General features: G+C 43.0%; 1 protein-coding gene across 2 annotated transcripts in view; it reads left to right on the top strand.

Annotated features, from left to right (window-relative positions):
- Positions 1–19,753, top strand: part of CRAMP1 (cramped chromatin regulator homolog 1) — a 40,466-nt gene extending 20,713 nt beyond the window's left edge. For both annotated transcript variants that reach the window (XM_021411163.1, XM_021411162.1), the window contains exons 9-21: positions 357–438; positions 1,443–2,702; positions 4,717–4,894; positions 7,525–7,706; positions 8,447–8,521; positions 9,698–9,779; positions 10,521–10,625; positions 11,576–11,754; positions 12,300–12,380; positions 14,760–14,994; positions 15,264–15,428; positions 16,061–16,206; positions 18,625–19,753. In XM_021411163.1, the coding sequence (XP_021266838.1) occupies positions 357–438; positions 1,443–2,702; positions 4,717–4,894; positions 7,525–7,706; positions 8,447–8,521; positions 9,698–9,779; positions 10,521–10,625; positions 11,576–11,754; positions 12,300–12,380; positions 14,760–14,994; positions 15,264–15,428; positions 16,061–16,206; positions 18,625–18,789 (2,935 nt within the window). In that variant the 3' untranslated portion in view covers positions 18,790–19,753. The remainder of the gene's footprint in view (positions 1–356; positions 439–1,442; positions 2,703–4,716; positions 4,895–7,524; positions 7,707–8,446; positions 8,522–9,697; positions 9,780–10,520; positions 10,626–11,575; positions 11,755–12,299; positions 12,381–14,759; positions 14,995–15,263; positions 15,429–16,060; positions 16,207–18,624) is intronic.

Raw genomic sequence — 20,242 nt, 5'->3', positions numbered from 1 at the left:
ATGTAGTAGCATCCTGCCTTGCTTGAACTACTCTAGTTTAGCCAAATCTTGCCATCTTTTCCTGTGTTGTTCTGTTTTGTTTTCTGTCTGGAAGAACTAGTATCTTGAATCATGGCAATCAGATATTGTCAGGCTTTTAGATCTTTCACAGCTGCAAGTTACTCATGTTTTAATGTTGCCATTTTTGGCCAGCTTTTTGTGTTGCTGTTAGATTGTTTGGGAATGGTGGCTGCGTTCTCTGTGCTATGTTGCACAATGCCAGTTTATTCCCTTAATTTCCATGCTAGCACAGGGGCTCTGATTGGAACTTCTGCTGACTTTTTTTTCACTGTTCCTTTGCTTTGTCTTGTGTACAGGATGATTGTGGAGCTACATCGGAAGGTGTCCAGCCTTATTGAATTCCTGAAGCAGAAGTGGGCTCTCCATGAAGTGCGTATTGTATCCTTTTCTTCCTTAGTCTGTTCTGTGTGCCTTGGCTTGGGAGCAATTCCATCCTTTTAAGTTCATCTCAGGAAATGTAAGTCTACTTAATAAATTTACCAGCCCCTGCTTGATAAAGATAGAGGTAGTATCTCAGCGTCACCAATGTGAAGGAGCCTTTTGTGGGAAATCTTGTTGGATTTCATTGGCTTCTACCTCAACTCTTCTATAGTATGATCCCCAGAAAAGCTAGTTAGTAATAAGTGAAGTCCCCTGCCTTTATTTCATTACCTTAAAAAGCGAGCTTAGTCTGTTTCATCATTGATACGTGACTGCGTTGTAGAAGCCTAGATAACAACTATTTTGCTTCCAGTTTCAACAAAGGAATTGAGGATGGATCTTTCCACTTGCTTTATGCAGTTTCACCAAATGAGCATCTCAGCTTCTTTAGGGAGCTGCTGCTGCCTGTTATGTTTCTGTACAGTGTCTGAGCCATACAACTTATTACCCTGCCTCTGATATCTCTGACTCTGAACTGTGATCCACGGTGTAGAAAGATTTGTGAGAGAACACCCATTCTCTTCCTATGTTGACTTGTATGCTGTATCCTCTCCTTAGTCCTTTAATTCAGGTTTTCCTTTTCAATTTGAGTGCCTGGAAGAAGTATGACATGGCACTCAAAACTTTGAAAGATGCCAAAACATGTAAAGTGGAGGCTGCTGCACAGAAAGGGAAAGGAATTCTGCTGCTAGTGATTTCGTTTTCCAAATTGCAGTACTGTGTGAAGCAGAGATTCGTAATTTTTCCCGAACCATAAATTTAGTTTGTGCTTGTAGCAGATCTTTAGAGTAGTTTTTATGAACAGAGGACCAACTTCTGATCATAGAGCCTTCATATCTATCCTGAATAGAGAACATACACCCTTGATTAGCTACTGATTTTGTTCATTTGCAAACCAGGCCATCAGGTGCTTGTTTCAAAGGGATGGATACTGGTTATAATCTTTAACACATCTTTTTTAGCGTAAAACACTAGAGGAACGGCAGCTTCAAGACTCCAGAGATTCGGAAACAAGAGGCAGCCTCTCAGAGGAGAAAGTGATGCTCCATCTCTTTCCAGGAGAGAATTGTACACTCACCCCACTGCCTGGGGTAGCCAGAGTGGTCCACTCCAAGGCTTTCTGCACGGTGCATTGGCAGGAAACTGGCAAATGCAAACAGAACACAAAAGACTCTCACTTATTACCACCTGCACAAATTCTGGGCATACAGAGTGGTCAGGGGACAGCTAGGGGACAGCTAAAATACCCACGAGGAACAGAAGGCAAGAGTGTTGGAAGGGCCGAGAGCGCTACAGAATCAAGCAGGACCTCTCAGCCCACAGCTGAAGTTTCTGCAAGCACTGAAGATGGCTCTGCAGATTCTGGCCCGGTGGAAGGAGCAGCCTCAAACCTTGGCATCACTAACTCACTCAGCAAACCGCCTTCTGGACTCCAAGATCCAGAAGGGAGTCAGGAAAAGCTGAGCTCAGCGGCCTTCTGTGTGGAAGGCAGGGAGGCCTTGGCTGGTGACCAAGCAACTGTACTAGCATCGTGCAGCACAGCTTGTGCTTGCAGTAAGATCCCTGATGTGGAAGAGCTCTCTCTGCTCGATCCATTCCCACGGTACATGAAGTCCTGTCAGGACCTGATTGTCCCAGAGAAATGTTCTTGCACGGACAAACTACATGGGAAAGACTCTACTCCAGCAGCTGGTAATACTTCTCCTGTGGCTTTTCCAAGTGGGAGGAGCACAGAGACATCTGACTCCTATTCTCAGCTGCTGAGAGGTGGTGTGGCTTCACCCAGCAGTGGCACAGCCAGATGTGAAGCTCAGGCGAGCCAGAGCCAGCAGCTTGATGCTTGTACCAAGGAGATAACAGATGTAGTAATGGAGGATTCTCAAGAGAAGCTGAGCTCCTCATTTCCACCTCCACCTCAGGGACAATCTAATACGAAGTCTCTCAAGGATGACCCAAGCCGGCTCTCTCAACAAGTTAGAGAGGAAGGATGGAGCCTACGAACTTCTGAGAGCCTTACGCTGGCTGAAGTCTACCTCATGATGGGCAAACCGAACAAGCTGCAGCTGGAATACGACTGGCTGGCTGTCTTGGAGCCAGAAACCCAGGATGCTAGGGAGCAAACATCTGAACCAAGTGCTGTTCCTACATGTACTACCTTTCACAAGCAGAGACTCCTGAACTGCCTTTTAAAACTCATCTCTACTGAAGTCAATCCCAAACCAGTAAGTAGCTCTTCTTTACCCTTCAGATGCTAAACTCTTATTTGAACTGGGGAATAATTCCTGTTCCTGTTATTTTGCCTAGTAAATCAATAACCAGCTCTGTTCAGATCTTAGAGATTCCTGTGTTTTAAAAAAAGAAAAAAAAAAATCCAAACAGATTGTTGCAGAGTGGACTTGACCTCACTATGTTCCATCTGCTTTTTACGATACCTTTTAGTTTCTGGTTTGTCATGAGTCTCAGTAATACTACAGTGAACTCAAGGGATCAGTCATGAGCATAGTTCGGTGCCTTCTCAAATTAAAATTCCAAACAAAACCCACCATCCTAAGCTTCCAATGTGTATGTAGCTCCAATCATGCTGCATGGAAAAACAATCCATTTCTTTGGGATTGGCTAGCTCTAGTGATTGTTGTAAAAGTTCTGAGGCTCTAGGACACGTTTAACAGATCTAGGAAAACAATTTCTTCCTTAGGCAGACAACTGGGAATGAGCTTCCTTTCCTTGATGTGTGCTGTAACCAGTGTTTAAGATCTGCCACCGTGATAGCTTGGCTGCTATTTCTTCCTAGTGTAATCAGTTGAAACTTAATAAAACATGCTTTTCAAGATCAAAAAAAGCCAAATTCAGCAGATCGGACTGAATTCCTGTGATAAAGATACGATGAGCTAAAGATACCATTTGCATCGTATTCCTGCACAGGATGCAAATGAATCTGTCTTCCCTGACACCCGTGGTCTTTGATCTGTGTTGTTTGGTGCAGACTTAGTAACAGCACCTCCTCGCCCAAACTCCCCTTGTTTCTGATTTTACAGTCTTACGTTCTAAGACTTTCTAAATGTGGAACCGTCTTCAGTCAGCTGCAGCTCCTGATTTACACTTTGTTCGAGCTCTGAAGACTTCTGGAGCAGCACCAAGCAGATCTGTGACAATGGCACGGATCTCTTTTGGCATCTCCTGTGGGTGACACACGGGTCAGCCAGGGTGGACGTGGTTTAACAACTGCAAATAGAAGGAAGGATATCTCACTAGGCTTGGGGAGGAGGCACAGAAAAAGCCACGATGTGAGGCAGTTATTATTTACAACTGTTTTCTTGTCTTTTTGGCATTCTTTGTCTTAATCAAAGCATGCTAATACACCTGAGAAGTAATGGAGTTCTTTCAGATATGAACCTTTTAATACATTCCAATAACAAGTAAGGGAACCTTTTTCTTTATTTGCCAAATACCACTTTATCTTTCTCTGAAACACGAAATATAGAAGATTTTTGAGGCAGTGAATGTCATTAAACAATATACACATTCAGGAGTCAAGGATGATATTTGTTGTCTAACTGAAAGCACCAGATCCCTGCAATTTTCTCAGCATTACCAAAATGCTCAATTGTTCCACGGTTCATTCTTCTAAATGAAGATTACAAGCATGAAACAAAGTGTAGCAAATTCCATTGCATGGAAATTGCAAATTCCAAGCATGGGTCTTAATTTTATGCCTGTGGTAGCACACAGATTGTTTAAAAAGGGTACATTTTCTGGAAAACACTATAAGCAATAAGGAAGTCAGATGGATAGATCTGGAAAATCAGTGATGCACCTTGCCACGTGCTTCTGTTTTTACTGCTTGTTACAGTATGGAGTAGGAGAAGGAATGGGAAAAATTTCAAAACTATTTGTCTTTATTTGATCAGCACTGACAGCAAAATATTTTTGTCCAGGTCTGCTTCCAAGGTTCTACTTCATCATCTCTGGATGGTTAGAGCTTACGAAAATGTCTACTAAATTGAAAGCAACCCCTCTTCTGTTACTGTGCCAAATCTTTGTCATTACCTCTACTTTTAAATGCCTATGGGAAGAATTTCAGCCTTGCACCACGCGCTCACAGAGGCGTTGGTTAGAGTGCTTACGGGTATTTTAGTATGTCAGGTTTCTTTTTTAGCATTTCCTAAGTAGAATGAGTTTAACGACGTGTTTGCCGTAACGATGGCCGATATTCTCTTAATGTACTCGTGTTTCTAGACCCCTGAGATGAGCTCTGTTGCCACATCACCTATAAAGCCTACGCAGGAGGAGCAGTCGCTGACTCCTCCAGGGAAGGTGATTACCATCAGCACCAGAAGTCCAGGCTGCACTCGAAATCAGTCTGCCCTTCGCAACAACAAGACGTTTTCTCCTGCTGCTGCTTCCAGCTCCTCAGGTGAGTATTCATAAACACCCATGTCAAGGGATCAGACGATGAATACGTCATACCATGATGGACGTGTTCCACTGGAACTCTGGGAGAATGAGTGTTTCTACTGTTGTGAACTTCATTGCCTAAGAACATGGTATATTTGCTTTAGGATTGTCCGAAGTTCAATTCTTTGAATCTTGCAAAACCGTCTGTCAGTAATACGGCTTTCAGTCCAGAAGATGTCTCGGCAGTCAGGCTTGGAGGAGGTGCTGGCATTTGCTAGGAGAAGGGATGGGAGGAGGTGTGGGTTCTCCAGACAGTGAGGGCTTCCAGAGCTGGAAAGTAAACACATGGCACAAAGGTTGTTGGTAAAATGAGCACTGAAAGATTTCTGTGTCGTTCTCCTGTACAGTACCAGTCGAAGAGTGACTTCAGCTAATCTTTTTGGCTTGAGCAGAGGAGCATGAAGTGTTGAATACAGCATTCTACCTAGTTTTGCTTCTCAGCAGCTCTGCTTGAGATATTACATTCAGCTTCAGCCTCAAGTGATGCCATTCCAGTACGTCGCACTGATACCCAAGCATATCCTAACTCATGCTGTATTGGTAGATAAACTTAATCCCATTTATCAGCCCTGATACCAGTGTGAGGGTGTTTTGAATCTAAAAGAATGATGTATTATGACCTTTAGGATACAGTAGTTATCAAGTTTCTTTGTATCCTCATATGCAGCGTGATTATGTGGCTGCAGTAATCTGACCATCGGGAAGCAAACTGCTTTTAATGATGAGGCTTTTAGGTTCGTTCCCTGATAGACCCAGGTCCTGAATCAGTCTAGCTGCAAACTGCATTTTCGTTTTTGTCATTTTTCTTTTCCTAAAGATAAATTGATTTGCCCTTTTTAGTAGAAAATAAAGGAGGTAGCTCGTGTCCTTTGCAGAAGAACTGAAAGTGTTGACAGACAGCTTCACAAAAGCCGGACAGCAAGCTGGGGAGGAAATAACAGGCGTTAAAGAGAATCATGCTAGGAGATATAGAAAAGAGTGAAGCAACAACTGTGATGCAACATAACCTATAATATCTAAAATACCACTACATAATTTAGATGCATCTCTTGACAGCTTTTTTTGAGAAGAGATGTTGTGTGCGAACAATTCCTGGTCAGTCAGGAGACACAAACGTATTGGTTATTCAACATTTAATTGTTTTTTAGATACTTTGGCACGCTGTGATTTTCACTATCCTATTGGAAAAAAGCAGCGGTGCAGGATGGCGAGGTGGGGGTGGCAATTCTGCTTTTTAAAAAGGAGCGTAATAGTGCCTCCCATTTATTGTAACATTTCTTCTGTAAAACTCCTCCTGAGCCATGTCGTGGTTGGCCATCTCTGCTTTAGGATGGCTCAGTCCTGTGCTGTTCTCCTGCCCAGGGAGGTGGCAGGCGTTGGTGGAGTCGGATGACTTAGGTCTCCTTGCAGCCCAGCAGGAGGCTGAGTGCCCTGCCAGGCACGAGTGCCATACTGAGTGTGAAACAAGCCATTTTTGTCTGTTGTAATGAAATGGTGTTCTATGTGCAGCAATAAGAGAGGTACACGTAGTTGTCTCGGGATGATGCACTGACAATACTGTTGTTCGTTCTCACTGGGTGCCTGCAGAGTTGCCACAGCACTGTGAAAGAATACAATGTTCTGAAATTATTTTTTTTAAATGTAAACGGAGACCAGATACCATTATTTCGAGGTGCTGTCTGTATTTCTAAGATAATCCATCATTTGGAAGTTATTTTTGGTAGATGGTCCCTGCTTTTTGTTTTCTCTCTCACCAGAATCATTTGACTGAGGTTGCACTTTCAACTACCACGCTGGGGAGGGGTGTTGAAGTAAAACCTGCTTATTGTGGAGTGAATCTGTATTTGTATTATGTTAGCCTACAAAAGGAGTGGATCAGGTGGATATAGAGCTTATACAGTGGAAGGGCTGACCCTCAAGTGTGTAGGTTGCACTGAAAGTAATGCCTTCTCTTTATTTTCCATGGAAACTACAAGGGGTACAAAGAGCACAGTAGCACTATTTGATAGAGCAACTTCTCAGCTACAAAACGCTGTTTTTCAGTGTAGTCACCACCATTAGTTACGTGTCTCTGCCAGCAGTGACGTGCTGCATGCTGTGCTCATACAAATCTGTACCAGTGGAGGTGCCCCGCTGTCGTTGCCTCTGTTGAAATGCACCACTCACCGGTTCACTGTGCCAGAACCCACTGTTTGTTCTCCATCAACATTCAGCAAGTGTCAGTGGGTGCCATTTTTCCACATGGAGGAATTCAGTTCCATGCCTCTGCTTTGTCTGCACTTCCATGTCAGACTCCGTTCTGTCAGAGTGCCCCTCTGCTGCCATCTGTCACAGGGCCACAGAATGTAACAGAGTGTTGGTGGGAAGGCTCAGCCTCTGCTGCCATCCCAGCAGCATCCACCTCTGATGTCGTGGGCCAATGCAGTGCAATAGAAGACATTACTTTTGGAGCAGCCCTGGTTTTTCAATTTAAGAACCCAGACAGTGGCAGGGCCGGAATCCGTAAGTCTCAGCTCTCTGTACGATCCTTCAGTTACCAAGTAGTTATTTTCGTCTTCATTTCATTTAAACTGCACTAAAATCTTCCAGGTTTGAGGAACCTCCCCAGACCTCTGCTGGTGGCCGGTCCGTCGAGCTCTGGAAGCGCCGATGCTGATGGTGGGCTCTTTGCAGTTCCTACAACTCTGCCCCCCAACAGCCGCCACGGGAAGCTGTTCCTGCCCAGCAAGGAAGCGGAGCTGACCTTCCGGCAGCACTTAGACACAATCAGTGTAAGTGGGACCAGTGCCTGAAAACGTGCCATTCTGTGCCTGAGCCAGCTTGCTTGGATTTGCTGCGTTTAATTGAAATAGTTGTGCAGTTTTAATAGTAGCTTCATACCAAGCTGTGGTAGATAAGTACTGAAATGACTTTTTGTGGGGCGAAAGCTTTGTCCCCATAAAACAAGAAGGAAAATAATGCACTGCTAGGGGAAAGCTTCAGTGTTCTAGCAGAAGGTTGGAGATATGAATATAGATGTCAATTTTTGGGTTAAGGAAATGGGATTTTTTTTACTCCATGAGGTTTTTTTTTTACTGGGCTGTGTGTTTGAGGAGGTTTTCAATTCAATTATAAACACGTCGGTGTTAGAACATCCAAATCAAATGAGATGCGCTTAGGTTAAAGGTAGTCTGGGAAAGGCTATAATACAGTCTGAAACAAAGTATTGTTTTAATAAATAGTTGTAGCTTTATTGAAAAAGATGCCATTTATTCTGTGTGCACACTTAAAACTGGAACAGGTTGCCACACTGGAACAGGTTGCCCAGGGAGGTTGTGGATGCCCCGTCCCTGGAGGCATTCAAGGCCAGGCTGGACGTGGCTCTGGGCAGCCTGGTCTAGTGGTTGGTGATGCTGCACTCAGCAGGGGGGTTGAGACTCGATGATCTTTGAGGTCCTGTTCAACCCAAGCCATTCTATGATTCTGTGATTCTATGAAAACACTTACTGATGCGTTTCCTGTTCTTCTCCAGATGCAGTCAGACTTCTTCTTGCCAAAGCCAAGGAAGCTGAGGAACAGGCACTTGCGAAAGCCGTTAGTAGTTCAGGTGAGGATAACGTGCAGTGAATGAAGTGCCTGTTTCGCTTCCTGAATAGACATCAACAAAATTAAAATGATTGGAGCCTAACTGAAATAAAAACCTGAGCTTTTCTTATGCGTCCGCTGGAAAAGTGAAGCAGAGCATCCGAAAGAGCAAGCATTTTAGTCTAAATTGCAACCAGCTGTGTTATATTCTCTGTCAGGAATGTCAGCAGTAGTAGCCCAGTATGTGAAGCAGGGTGGGAAAAATGAGAAACACCTCAACTGAAAGCATGCCCTGCTATTTGGACCTGCTGGTACCGATGCACAGGCTGCGTGTTTGTGTGGTATCCTGATCTGTCATCCTTAGAGCTGTCAGTGGTACTGCAACACATTTTTCCCATTAGGTGTTTTTGTTCCAGCTTCCTACTCACTGTAGGCGGTGAAACTGGGGTGGGTATAAACACTGTAGTGAAATAAAGCAAACTTTTTGAAACAGCACTGATTTACAAGGGAGAAGAATGTAATTTTCAAAGAAATGTATGGAAGAATTAGCCTGTTGTGGTGGATCTCAGGAGCCTGGCAGCCATTAACCTCCCTTAGCCTGATAATCCCAGTGGAAAGACGCGTGGTGCTGCTGAAACCACAGACTTGTAGGGATTTGTGGCAGGTGGAGAACATACAAAAATAATTCTAAGGAAAGTAGTGGGCACTTGTTTGGGGTGAGGAAGTATCAAGTATCAATATGCCCTTTGTTCTCTTCTGCTCTGTAGAAGAGCAGGTACATACAATTGGTTTCTGGTAGTGAGGCACTCTGTCTGTGCGATTCCATTTGTTTTTAAACCTCACAAATAATGCAACTGCCTCTTTAATTCATTCTTGTTTAATTGTGATGGGAGGTCAGTTTGTCTAGATCCCATCCTTAAGTTCGAGATAGCGTAGTATCTTGGTGAATTCGAAAATGATTGCATGAATAACCAGAAAGGAGTTGAGTTCTAATTCACATTTGTCTGAGAATTGTCCACGTGGAGATTTTCTCTTATCATAGCTTATAGGGGATACACAATTCATATCTGTATCCCTCCATGTAAATACTCTGCTTCTTACTCTAGAAGGTATCCTGAACTTCTGTGCCTTAGAAGGCCAGTTTACACTCAACTTGTAATAAAATATGTTTTGATTTATTGCTGTTTCTGTCACACAGAGAACACTGCTCCCCAGACCATCTGGAAATCCGTCCCAGCACGTGTGTTCCTTTTCTATCCTATCCAACTCATCCATTACAGGTGAGTTCCACAGATCTTCCCTCACTTTGCTGCCATGAGGTGTCTCATTACACTGCACGAAGGAGTAACTTCTGAAAAGAGGAAAATGTCTTTTCAAAACCATAGTTACTTGTCAGTTGATTGAATCACTTCCCACAAGAACATGAAGTTGTTCTCCTGGATCATTGTTAAGCAAGGCATGATTATGACTGAAAAAGCCAACACTTCTCTCCCTATTTCCCAGCAGTGAAATTATGGAAGAGTAAGCAGTATTTTCTACAGGGAGACAAAACTTTGGAATAAATTACTAAGATAATTTTTTTTCTATAGGATGTAATTGTTGACCTAGGTCTTGTAACAAACTTTTCCTAGTACCTGGGGTGCTGTTTAAATTTCATGCAGCGTAAACAATGTAGTGCCCACTTGTCCCTCCTTGCCGATGTGCTGCTCTTGAGTACAGTGGTAATACAGGTGATGTCGCATCTCAGCTTCAGTCTCAAAGTCAGCATTAGAGCTTACAGGGTATCCTCATTCAGAATGATGAAAGCAGCTTCCATTACACAGCAGCACTTGCTGTTGCAGGCGCTGGTTAGCTTGTGTTACTATTTAAGTCTGTTTCATTATCTCTGCTTTTTGCATTCACGGAAGCTAGCTGCTGCTTGGAATTAGTTTAATTTTTTTTTTTCCACTGAACTATGTTGTGTTCTGCTTCAAAGATGTCAGATTTCATTTGCTTGATCAGTATTTCATCTTTCACCATAGGGAGAGGTTCCTTTCGGCCGATCCAGTCCTCACTGACTAAAGCTGCCGTTTCTCGTCCCATTGTGCCCAAAGTTCTTCCAACGCAGGCTGCCAACCATCTGTCCAGTAAGTGGTTGGTGAAGCAGTGAAAATGATGGTCTGGCGTGATCTGTATGATATTACATTGTTGGTTTCTTTTTCCTGGGCAAAAATGGTTAATGCCTTTTGAAGTTCAAGAAAACTGTTTTAAATGGTATCTTACCTACAGACTTTGTGGCTGGAGAAAGGGAGAAGTCTCTGGGACAGTCCAGACTGGCTTTTTGTGCTGTGTCTGACCTGCAGGCTTGAAAAGGATTTAGAATTGGCAAACAGAGTTGAGGCCTTGGTGATAAGTTGTTTGATTGTTTTTTGTCAGACCACTTCAAAAAAGGAGGTGGTGACATACGCTGTGACTTTCTTTCAAATATCTACTAACGTGGCATTGGGAGTTCTGCAAAAAAAGGACAGCGTAGCCTGAGCAAGTACTGTCTAGCAACAAAAGAAGGTGGTCCTATCATTAGGGTGCTTGGTGACATAACCTGGTGAGTTCCTCTTAGAGGCTTAGAGGATTCTCTGTGACAGGAAGACATTCAGATGCTTACGTGGATTTGAAAAGATCTGGATGATGTTGTTCATGCAGTAACGTAAGTTTATATATTGAGGCCAAACTGCTGCTAGAGGTGAGGCAACAAAATAAGACTGTTGTTTTTATACCTCCTCTGTTAAACCATAGGAAACTTCTAGGAATTGCATAACCAACTATATATGATATACCTGATAAAGGTGCTGGAGCAGGGCAGAAAAATTATAAATGTTCAGCTGAAATGAATGTTATACTTCATGAAGGAACAACTGATACAGATGATCAGATTGTAACCGTTCTTTTTGCATGTGTTAAGTTTTGATTTACTGGCCAATTTTAAAAAAAAAAACTGTTTTTTTTAGAAGAGTCACAACCAGATAATTGTGTGAAGGGAAGACCTTTTTATTTATGTGTCCCATTTATTTATTTATTTATTTTGCTTGTTTCACCACAGGTGCTATTGACTTGGCAGCTAAAAGTGCTGGTATTATCCCTGGTAGCCCCGTGCCTGTCCTGGATGCGGATGGTTTGTCAGGTGTGTCTCCACTGTCACCAGACAGAGTGACCACAGTAGTGACGGGGCAGGAGTCAACAGCTGCGCATCAGAATGGAAGCTCCATCACCGCTGTGGAGGTCAGAGTCTTCAGAGTTTGCTCTTCCACTGTGTGAAAAGCTGTTGTAATGATGAGTCTCCATTGAGCTTTCTCTTGTAGCTTGCTGTTAGACATGACTTACCATGGCAAACCTAGGCTGTGCTGCATGGCATGTATTCAGGAGCTGAAGGATCAAGTCACCATTGCGTTGAATGGATTTCCATCCCATAGAGTGGCTTTCAGCTGTGAGACTGTGCAAGCTGTCCATCCAAAAATCTGGGCTTAAAAAGAAACAGTAGCATTTCAAGAGACAGTGACTCAAAAGGGAATCTGGGGACAAAATGTGGACTTCTGTGATGCTTTGGTAATGGAAACCAGTTTCTCATTGCTGGTCTCCCTTGCTGAGGCCCTTCATACATGTTAGTCTTTGTCATTTTCTGAGGGAGTTAATGGACCATTTTGAAAGGCAGAGTACGTAGAAAGAACATGCATAAATGGTGATACACACTTCTCTCGCTTCCCTAGCAATATTGCAACCATCTTATGTGAAAATGAGACTTATGTGATTCCTGCTGTTCCTTTTAGGGATCAGGCCCTGGGTGTCGAGTTCCATTCATCAGCCTGCCAACACGTCATGAGCAGGAGACAGTTCCTGATGGTTTTCAGGTACAGTATGTGTTGAAAGAGCAGCTGTATGAAATGGGTAATGTTTTTATGACAAACACCACTGGTCTTACTAGCTAGATACCTTTGTTCTCAGATAGTTGTATACCATCATTAGTGTTTTGTAGAAATGAAAATCTAGCATCTGAAGAAATGTAAAGAAATTCAGAAACAATATTTAAATTTAATTGGAGGCCATTCTCTAAAAATGCAAAACAAATCTAGCAAGCTCTAACTTCTTAATGATATACAAGTCTTACTTGTTTACAATTGCTCAGCATTACACTACACGTATATTTTAGACACCACGAAGAAAGATCTCAGCAATTGGCTGTCCTTTGCTGAAGGAGGAGTACTTCTTCAGAACATTGCTGAGGGAGGAATATTAAACCTCAAAACCTGATTGTAATGTGAGCATCCACTTCAGAAAATCACATTTCTTGATGCTGGATGCAGTAAGACGTATCTACTTAGATGCCACTGTAGTTACTGTCGAAGAATTCTGTCATCCTGTCCCCAGCTTCCTTCTCCAGTGGGTCCGTGACCTTGCCTGTGACAGGTACAGGCAAAAAAGGTAAAAATAATTTGAAGAGCATAAAGGAAAGGAAGCACAGTTGTCAGGATGTAGAATCATAGAAGGGCTTAGGTTGGAAAGGACCTCGAAGCCCACCTAGTTCCAGCCCCCTGAGGTGGACAGGCTGCCCCTCCCCAGATCAGGCTGCCCAGGGCCCCATCCAGCCTGGCATTGAATGCCTCCAGGGACTGGGGACCCACAGTTTCTCTGGGCAGCCTCTGCCAGGGCCTCTCCACCCTCTGAGTAAATAACTTAATCTGAACATCTAATCTAAATCTTTCCTCTTTTAGTTTAAAACCCTTGCCACTTGTCCTATCACTATCAGACTGTAAAATGGCAGTCTTCCTGCTGTTTATAAGCTCCCTTCATGTACTGGAAGGCCACAGTGAGGTCTCCCTGGAGCCCTCTCATCTCCGGGTTAAAAAAGCCCAGCTACCTCAACTTTTCTTCATAGGCGAGGTGCTTTACCCTTAAGATCATCCTGTTCCAATCCTCCCCTCTTGTAGCCAGGGACACCTCCCTCCAGCCCAGGTTGCTCACAGCCCCATCCAGCCTGGCCTGGAATACGTCCAGAGAGGGGACATTCACAGCCTCTCTGTGCAACCTGTTCCAGTGTTTCACCACCTGCACAGTAAAGAAGTTCTTGGGAAATTCTAATATCTAGTCTAAATCTACCCTCTTCCAGTTTAAAACCATTTCCCTCATCCTGTCACTGCATGTCCTTATAAAAGCCCCTCTCTGGCTTTCCTGTAGGGGAAACTCTTATAAGATGCACCAGTTCTTTCTCTGGACTCTCTTTCATATATTTGTGTCTCTTTTTTTAATGAGGAGTCCAGAAGTAGATGCAGCAGTTCAGGTGTGACCTCACCAGTGCTCAGGGGAAGGAGCTCCTTCCTTTATGTGCTGTCAGTGCTTTTCCTCATGCAGCCTAGAATACCATTAGCCTTCGTTGTGGCAAGGGCATATTGCTGACTCTGCTCAGTTTGGTTTCTACCAGAACACGTATCCTTCTCTGTAGAACTGCTTTTCTGCTGGCGAGCCCTCAGCATATATTGGTGCATGGGTTTGTTCCTGCCCAGGTGCAGGACTTGGCACTTGCCACAAAACTATTAGAGGTATACAATTACCTGGGAACAAGGGTACGTAACTAGTAATACCAGTTGAGTTTCCAAAACATTACTCATTCTCTGATGTACATCAGAAAAAAACACAAACAGTTCTGTTGAGGGCGACCAAGACTGCTTACAAGGGAAGATTTATTTTTGGCAAGTCTGGTTGTAAGGAGATAGGAGTTAGACTTTTAAAATATTCATAATTTCTAAGCAGCTACAGGATTGTTCTGCCTATACTAAGGCAAATGTAGTGCTTAATTCTTAAGAACTATCTTGTGGGTTCTAGGAAATAATGATAATTTTATTATTGTGGCTTGATGCTTATTTCTGTTATATAGGCTGTATTAAATGTTCTTTGGAATGTTACAGGCCAGTATTTTTTCTAATGACTTGGCAGGTTACGGGCTGAGAAATATTTGTGCTTACAGAATTTTTTTTTTATACAAGGAATGAGAGTTGTACTTACTAGTGAATGTCCAAAATATGGAAACAATCTTCAGTAGCTAAGTGAGAAGAATATTTTGAGGTATTCTTGATCATTTAAAAAAAAGAATGTATTCTGTTAGATTTAGTTTTTTTGTTGTTGTTTTTTTTAACTCTATAATCTGTTGTATAGAAGCTAAGCTGTTGTTTTTTCGGAGATGTATCTAGGACTTCCATAAATTCATGAACAATGAACTCTGTTTCTTGTCACAGGGCACATCAGTCCTTTCCCTGTCAGAACTGCCCAAGACTCCCCTCCAGAATGGTCTTTCCACTCCTCCACTTCCTTCACTAGAGGCTTCCAGTACCCGGCTCTCTCCTCCCAATGTTTCAGCTCTCTTGGATATTTCTCTGCCTGGACCACCTGAGGATGTGCTTTCTCAAGGAGAACCTGCCACTCAAATCAGCGATTCTATCATTGAAATAGCGATAAGCTCTGGTCAATACAGTAAGTCTGAGCTTAGCTAAGGTCTTCCTGTTAACATTAAAAATAATTTTAAAAAAAATCCTTGTCATCTTGCACGTCAGCAGAAGTTTTGGGGGAAGCTGTTTTTGAACTTTTCAAAGATACGTGTTGGAAACAGGTTGCATGGCTGACCTGTCTTTTCTGATGTATGTAGGTGGATTTTTGTTGTTTGTTTTTTAACGTAAGTTGGTGTGGTGCCCGATGACTTCACCACATTGACTGAACCAGCGATTCCTGACATTGGCTTACAGGTGAAGGTGTTTCTCTCTCTCCTGCAAAGCTGAATGGCAGTGACAGCTCCAAAAGTCTTCCGTCCCCATCCAGTAGTCCTCAGCAGAACTGGATTGCCTCTCCCAGCCACGATCCTCAGTGGTACCCCAATGACTCCACAGACTCGTCTCTCAGCAGCTTGTTTTGTAAGTGTTGGTATATAAGGAAATGCATGCTTGCAAAAAAAGAAAAGAAAACAGCACAAAAACCCTTTGTTATTAGAACTGATCTTTTAGAAAATAGTGAAGTAGGACACTTGTGGAATTTTTCCCTTTTTTTTTTGCCTTGAATGCATTTTCTTTCTCTTCACAAATCTGTTCCTAAAACAATCCTGTTGCTAAACTGAGGTATAAATTGAAGCCCGTACCTTTGGGTGAATAATTCATTGGTACTTCTTTGGAGTCTGCTTGGAGCCTGACTCATCAGTTAGGTTGAGACGTTTTGGGTGTTCTGCCAGAATGAAAAGGTGCCCTTGGCTCTGCTGCTGGAAAATGGGCTTTGCTCTGTGCTTGGTGAGCCTAGCTTCAGAGATGAGATCATTGTGTTTGTTGGGGGAAGTTGTTTTGGTTTTTTTGTTTGTTTGCTTGCTCTGGTGTTTTTTTTTTGGAGTTAAACTTAATGAGCCTGCACTTTGCTGATGGTGTTCATACTGGCAACATATAATTTATAGGAGATAGAAGAAATAGTCATCCTTCATTTGCAATTTCCTTGTCGTCTTTGTCCTCGCAGTGGCAAACTTTTCAGTGCAATGCCTTACTGATGTGCCTGTTCTTTATAGCAAGTTTCATATCCCCTGAAAAGGGACGAAAGATGTTGCCAACTCCTGTTGGGACTGCCAGTGGCACCTCCTTACTGGGACCCAGCCTTCTGGATGGAAACTCACGGGACTCTTTTGTATCGCGGTCTCTGGCAGACGTAGCAGAGGTATGTAATCAAATTGCTTTCAGCTGGTTTTGCTTCCTTTTTTAGTACAGTGTTATTGCATTTTGTCCATCATATCTTCCTGAGGTACTTAAGGCAAAGATGCTTTAATATCTGCACGGTAGCTTAACAAAATAAGTTTACAGTCTTAACTGAATGATGCAGAATGATCTCAGTGTATGAGAGCTGCTGTGTGAAACTGCTTTGGACAACTTTGGCACAGGCTCTTTTTGCTGGGGGAGGTTGTATTTGCCTTGTTGGATATAGCTTTGTTTCGACAGAGGGAGTTTTAATTCTCCCATTAATTCTTCTGTTTTGTGTGTCCTACTTTATAGAACAGGAGTTAAAAAGACAAAGGATTAGAGAAGGATTAAATATTGATGCACCTACCTTACAGTTGGAGGACTGGTAGAAAAAATAAATAGGCCCAGAAGGAAGAAGCATGAAATGGCTAATGCTAAGTTACCAAAAATGTAGTTATTCTCTCCATTGGTAGAATTATATTTGTTGTGAGGAGGTAGTGAAGACCAGCAGTCACTGAGACTTTGACACACTTGAGGACGAAGCTCCCCTTCAGAGGGACTGAGAAAGACTGGAGGAATGGACTGTCAGGAACCCTGTGGAATTTTGAGAGGAGAAATGTCTTGCCCTCAGGAAGGAGTTGTCCCTGGCAACAACACAGGCTGGAATCTGACTGTTTGAGAGACAGCTCTTCTTGAAGTACCTGGGCATCTTTGTAGACAGCAAGCTGACTGTGAGGCAGGATGTGCTGTGGCAAGAAAGACCAACAGTGTCCTGGGCTGCCCTAACGGGAGCGTAGCCAGTAGGTGAAAGAAAAGTGGTGACAGTCCCACTCTACTCAACAGCTATGAGCCCATGCCTAGAATACTGACACTCCAGTACAGGAAAAGACATAGATAAACTGGATCAAGTTAAGCAGAGAGCCACCAAGGGCATCAGTGGGCTGAAGCCTACTTCTGTGAGGAGAGACTGATGTTACTAGGCTTGTTCAGCCTGCAGAAGGCGTCAGGGTGGGTCAGAATCAATAGCTGCCTTCCAGTACTTCTGGAGAGGTCATCAAGAAAGGATAGCCAGGTCCTTCACAGAGTGGTGCATGGTAAAAGCAACAGGCAAAAGCTGAATTGTGAGAGGCTCTGACTACAGAACCTATAAAGGAAAACTTTTTTTCACCTTGAGGATAATCAGACAATGGAACAAGTCACTCAGAGAGGTTGTGCAATCTCTGTCTTGAGAGCTTTTCAAGACTAATGAGGGTAAAACCCCAAAGAAGGTGATCTGTCCTCCAAGGTGACTCTGCTTTGAATAGAGTTGAACTAGACGCTTCTTCAGGTCCCTTCCAATCTTAATTAACCTGTGATTTACAATCACTGATTCAGTGTAACAACATTACATTGTAACTTCATGAGTGCTTTTCTCAAGGGAAGGAAAATGTCATTCCTCCATTGGATTTGGATAAAGAAGTTCCATACGAACTTTGTAACCAGAAGCTGCAGAAAGCTAATGTTGGTCCAGTGTTTCCTTGAGCTTCAGAGTCTGTGCACAGCTCCATTTCCTGACGTAAATGCAAAGATTCTGCAAACTGAGAATCTGTAGAGTAGTACACGCACGTGTCTGTGTTAATTAAAGGCATGTATGATAATCTCTTTGTGGTTTTGAAGTGATACTGCAGCCCTTGATCTCACAAACTGCCTTCAGAGGAAAGTGGGTTAAGCCATCATTTTAGGCATGCCAGAGCTGCTGCAGTGTTTCGCTGCTGTTGTGGCAGATGCAGGTTTGTATGGGAGTCTTTAGAGGGAGGAAGCAAGTGTCATTTAAAATAGCTTTAATGAAGAGAGGATTCTGCAAGGCCTATTATTAAGTGTCCTGCAGAATCAAGTTTTATTTACAAAAAATGCAGGTATTACACAAGGTGCAGTGTATATACGGCTTCTGTACAGCACCTTTACTAGTGTATCTTCGTGCTGAATTAAGGATGTGCAGGTAAGGCCCATTCAGACTTTTTTTTTTTTGAGAGGCTTCCATTTAGCCACATGTAAGAGCTATTCTCTGGCTCAGTTGAAGTGAGATAAAGAGCATCTTTCTTGTGAGGAGAGGCTGGGAATGAAGAACAAGAGGCAGTGGGCAAAAATTGAAACACGTGAAAGACCACGTAAACATAAGAAAAATTCCTTACTATGTGGGTTGTCAGAAACTGGAACAGGTTGCTTGGAGAGGTAATGCAGTCTCCATCTATGGAGATTCGGAGCCTGACTGGATGTGATCCTGGGCAACCTGTTCTTGTTGACCTGGCTTGAGCAGGGGAGTTGGACGAGGTGATCACAAGACTTCCCTTGCAACTTAACCAATTCTGTGAAATTTCCACTGACATGTAGCTCTTCTTTTCTGTCATGTCTCTTACAGGTTGTGGATTCCCAGCTGGCTTGCATGATGAATGAAAACAGCATTGATTACATATCTCGTTTTAATGACCTTGCCCAGGAGCTATCAATACCTGAGCCAACCCGCAGGGAAATTCTGTTTGATGGAGGAGGTGGTGGTCCCCCTATTGGAGATCTCTCACAGTGAGTGTATGAGACCAGCAGGCTGGTGTAGACTGTTCAGCTTAAGTTGGAGCTTGCAGTGCTGGATCATGGCAAGGGCAGATTGCAGAAGCTCAGTTGTCCCCGTCTTGTGCACTTCTTTCTGAAAAAGAAGCATTGTCTTCAAAGGTCTGAAGAACTCCTTGCAGGTCCTGGAATGTGCAATATACTGGGAACAACAAAATGTGGAATGATATTACAGAAAATGGTGTGTCCCCTGCATCAGTGATAAAAGGTGGCAGGTTTGTGAGGCAGTCCTGGACTTGTACTTTGGAATGGCCAAGGCAAGAAGCTCAAGCAGGAAAGGGTATTGCCAGGAGCTCCCCTACATGAATTGTTTTTGCATAGTACTCAAAATACCATGATTTGGAGTCCACACTGAAGTTGTGGAGAATGAAGGGTGTGGGTAGGTATGGAAACTATTTTGTGTCTTGACACGTCCTAGTTGGCACTCTTTTTACGAATTCAGTCAAACTGAAATTTGTTGCACTCTCTTCAAAGATGCTGCAACTCTGTGATGCTTCATTTTTTAGACCTTTATGTTTCTTTGGCCGTCTTTCTTTGTTTGACCATTCCAGCAGGGGCACACACCTGCTTTCTTGTTTTGTAGGGGAGCTCTGCTTTACCCTACTCCCAGATTGCATGGATCCCTGGGGAGTTTACTCTAGTTTGAAACCCCTTCACGTGTCACAGTCATCCTTCTGACTGCACTCACGTTCTTCACCTTTGAGGTTCTTCACCACATGGAACAGTTCACCCCATGAGCTGGAGAGTGCTCTTCCACTTTCCTTGAAGAACTGTTGCTTTTCATGTCAGGAAACACTGCAAAAGAGCTTATCACTATGAAAGCTTTGTCATTAGTTTTGGCTGTGCTGGAAACCTGTATATATTGCTATCTTTCTCTTAAAAAAAAAAAAAAAAAGGCAAAAAAAAAAAAAAAAAGCAAGGCCTGAGTATTTTCCCAGGAGAGGAAATAGGAAAGAATAATGTAATCTATAGATAAAAAATATTTTAATGCTCAAGTTGTTGAAATCTGTCTTGTGTCATGAAGAGAAGAGGTGTCAAGTCCTAGCTTAATCCCTTAGTTCCTCCTTGTTCTATGAATTCCAGGTGCTCTGTAGTACCTCAGGGCATCATTTTTCTTTATCATTGCTCCCAGCACTAATGGATCTGGAACTCCCTCTGCTAAATCCCTATGCATTTAATGATAGTGTTTCAATGTCTGGAAGACCCAGATCCCGATTCCAGCTGGTTGAAAGGAATCTAAAGTTACTTTCTTTACAGTTGGTTTTTACTTCAATTCTACCTTTGTAACTCAGGAGACTTTTCCTATTTCCTTTCCTACCAGTTTTGAGAGAGAATACCTTACTGTGCCCCTTTGTTAAGCACTTGTCTGCTTCTCCAGCGAGAGGCTGTCCCTTGGCTGTTTTAAGTTGCTC

The sequence above is a fragment of the Numida meleagris genome, chromosome 13 (assembly GCF_002078875.1).
Source record: "Numida meleagris isolate 19003 breed g44 Domestic line chromosome 13, NumMel1.0, whole genome shotgun sequence".
NCBI lineage: Eukaryota > Metazoa > Chordata > Aves > Galliformes > Numididae > Numida > Numida meleagris.
Note: the sequence above shows the minus strand (reverse complement) of the source record. Positions and strands in the feature narration are given on the sequence as shown.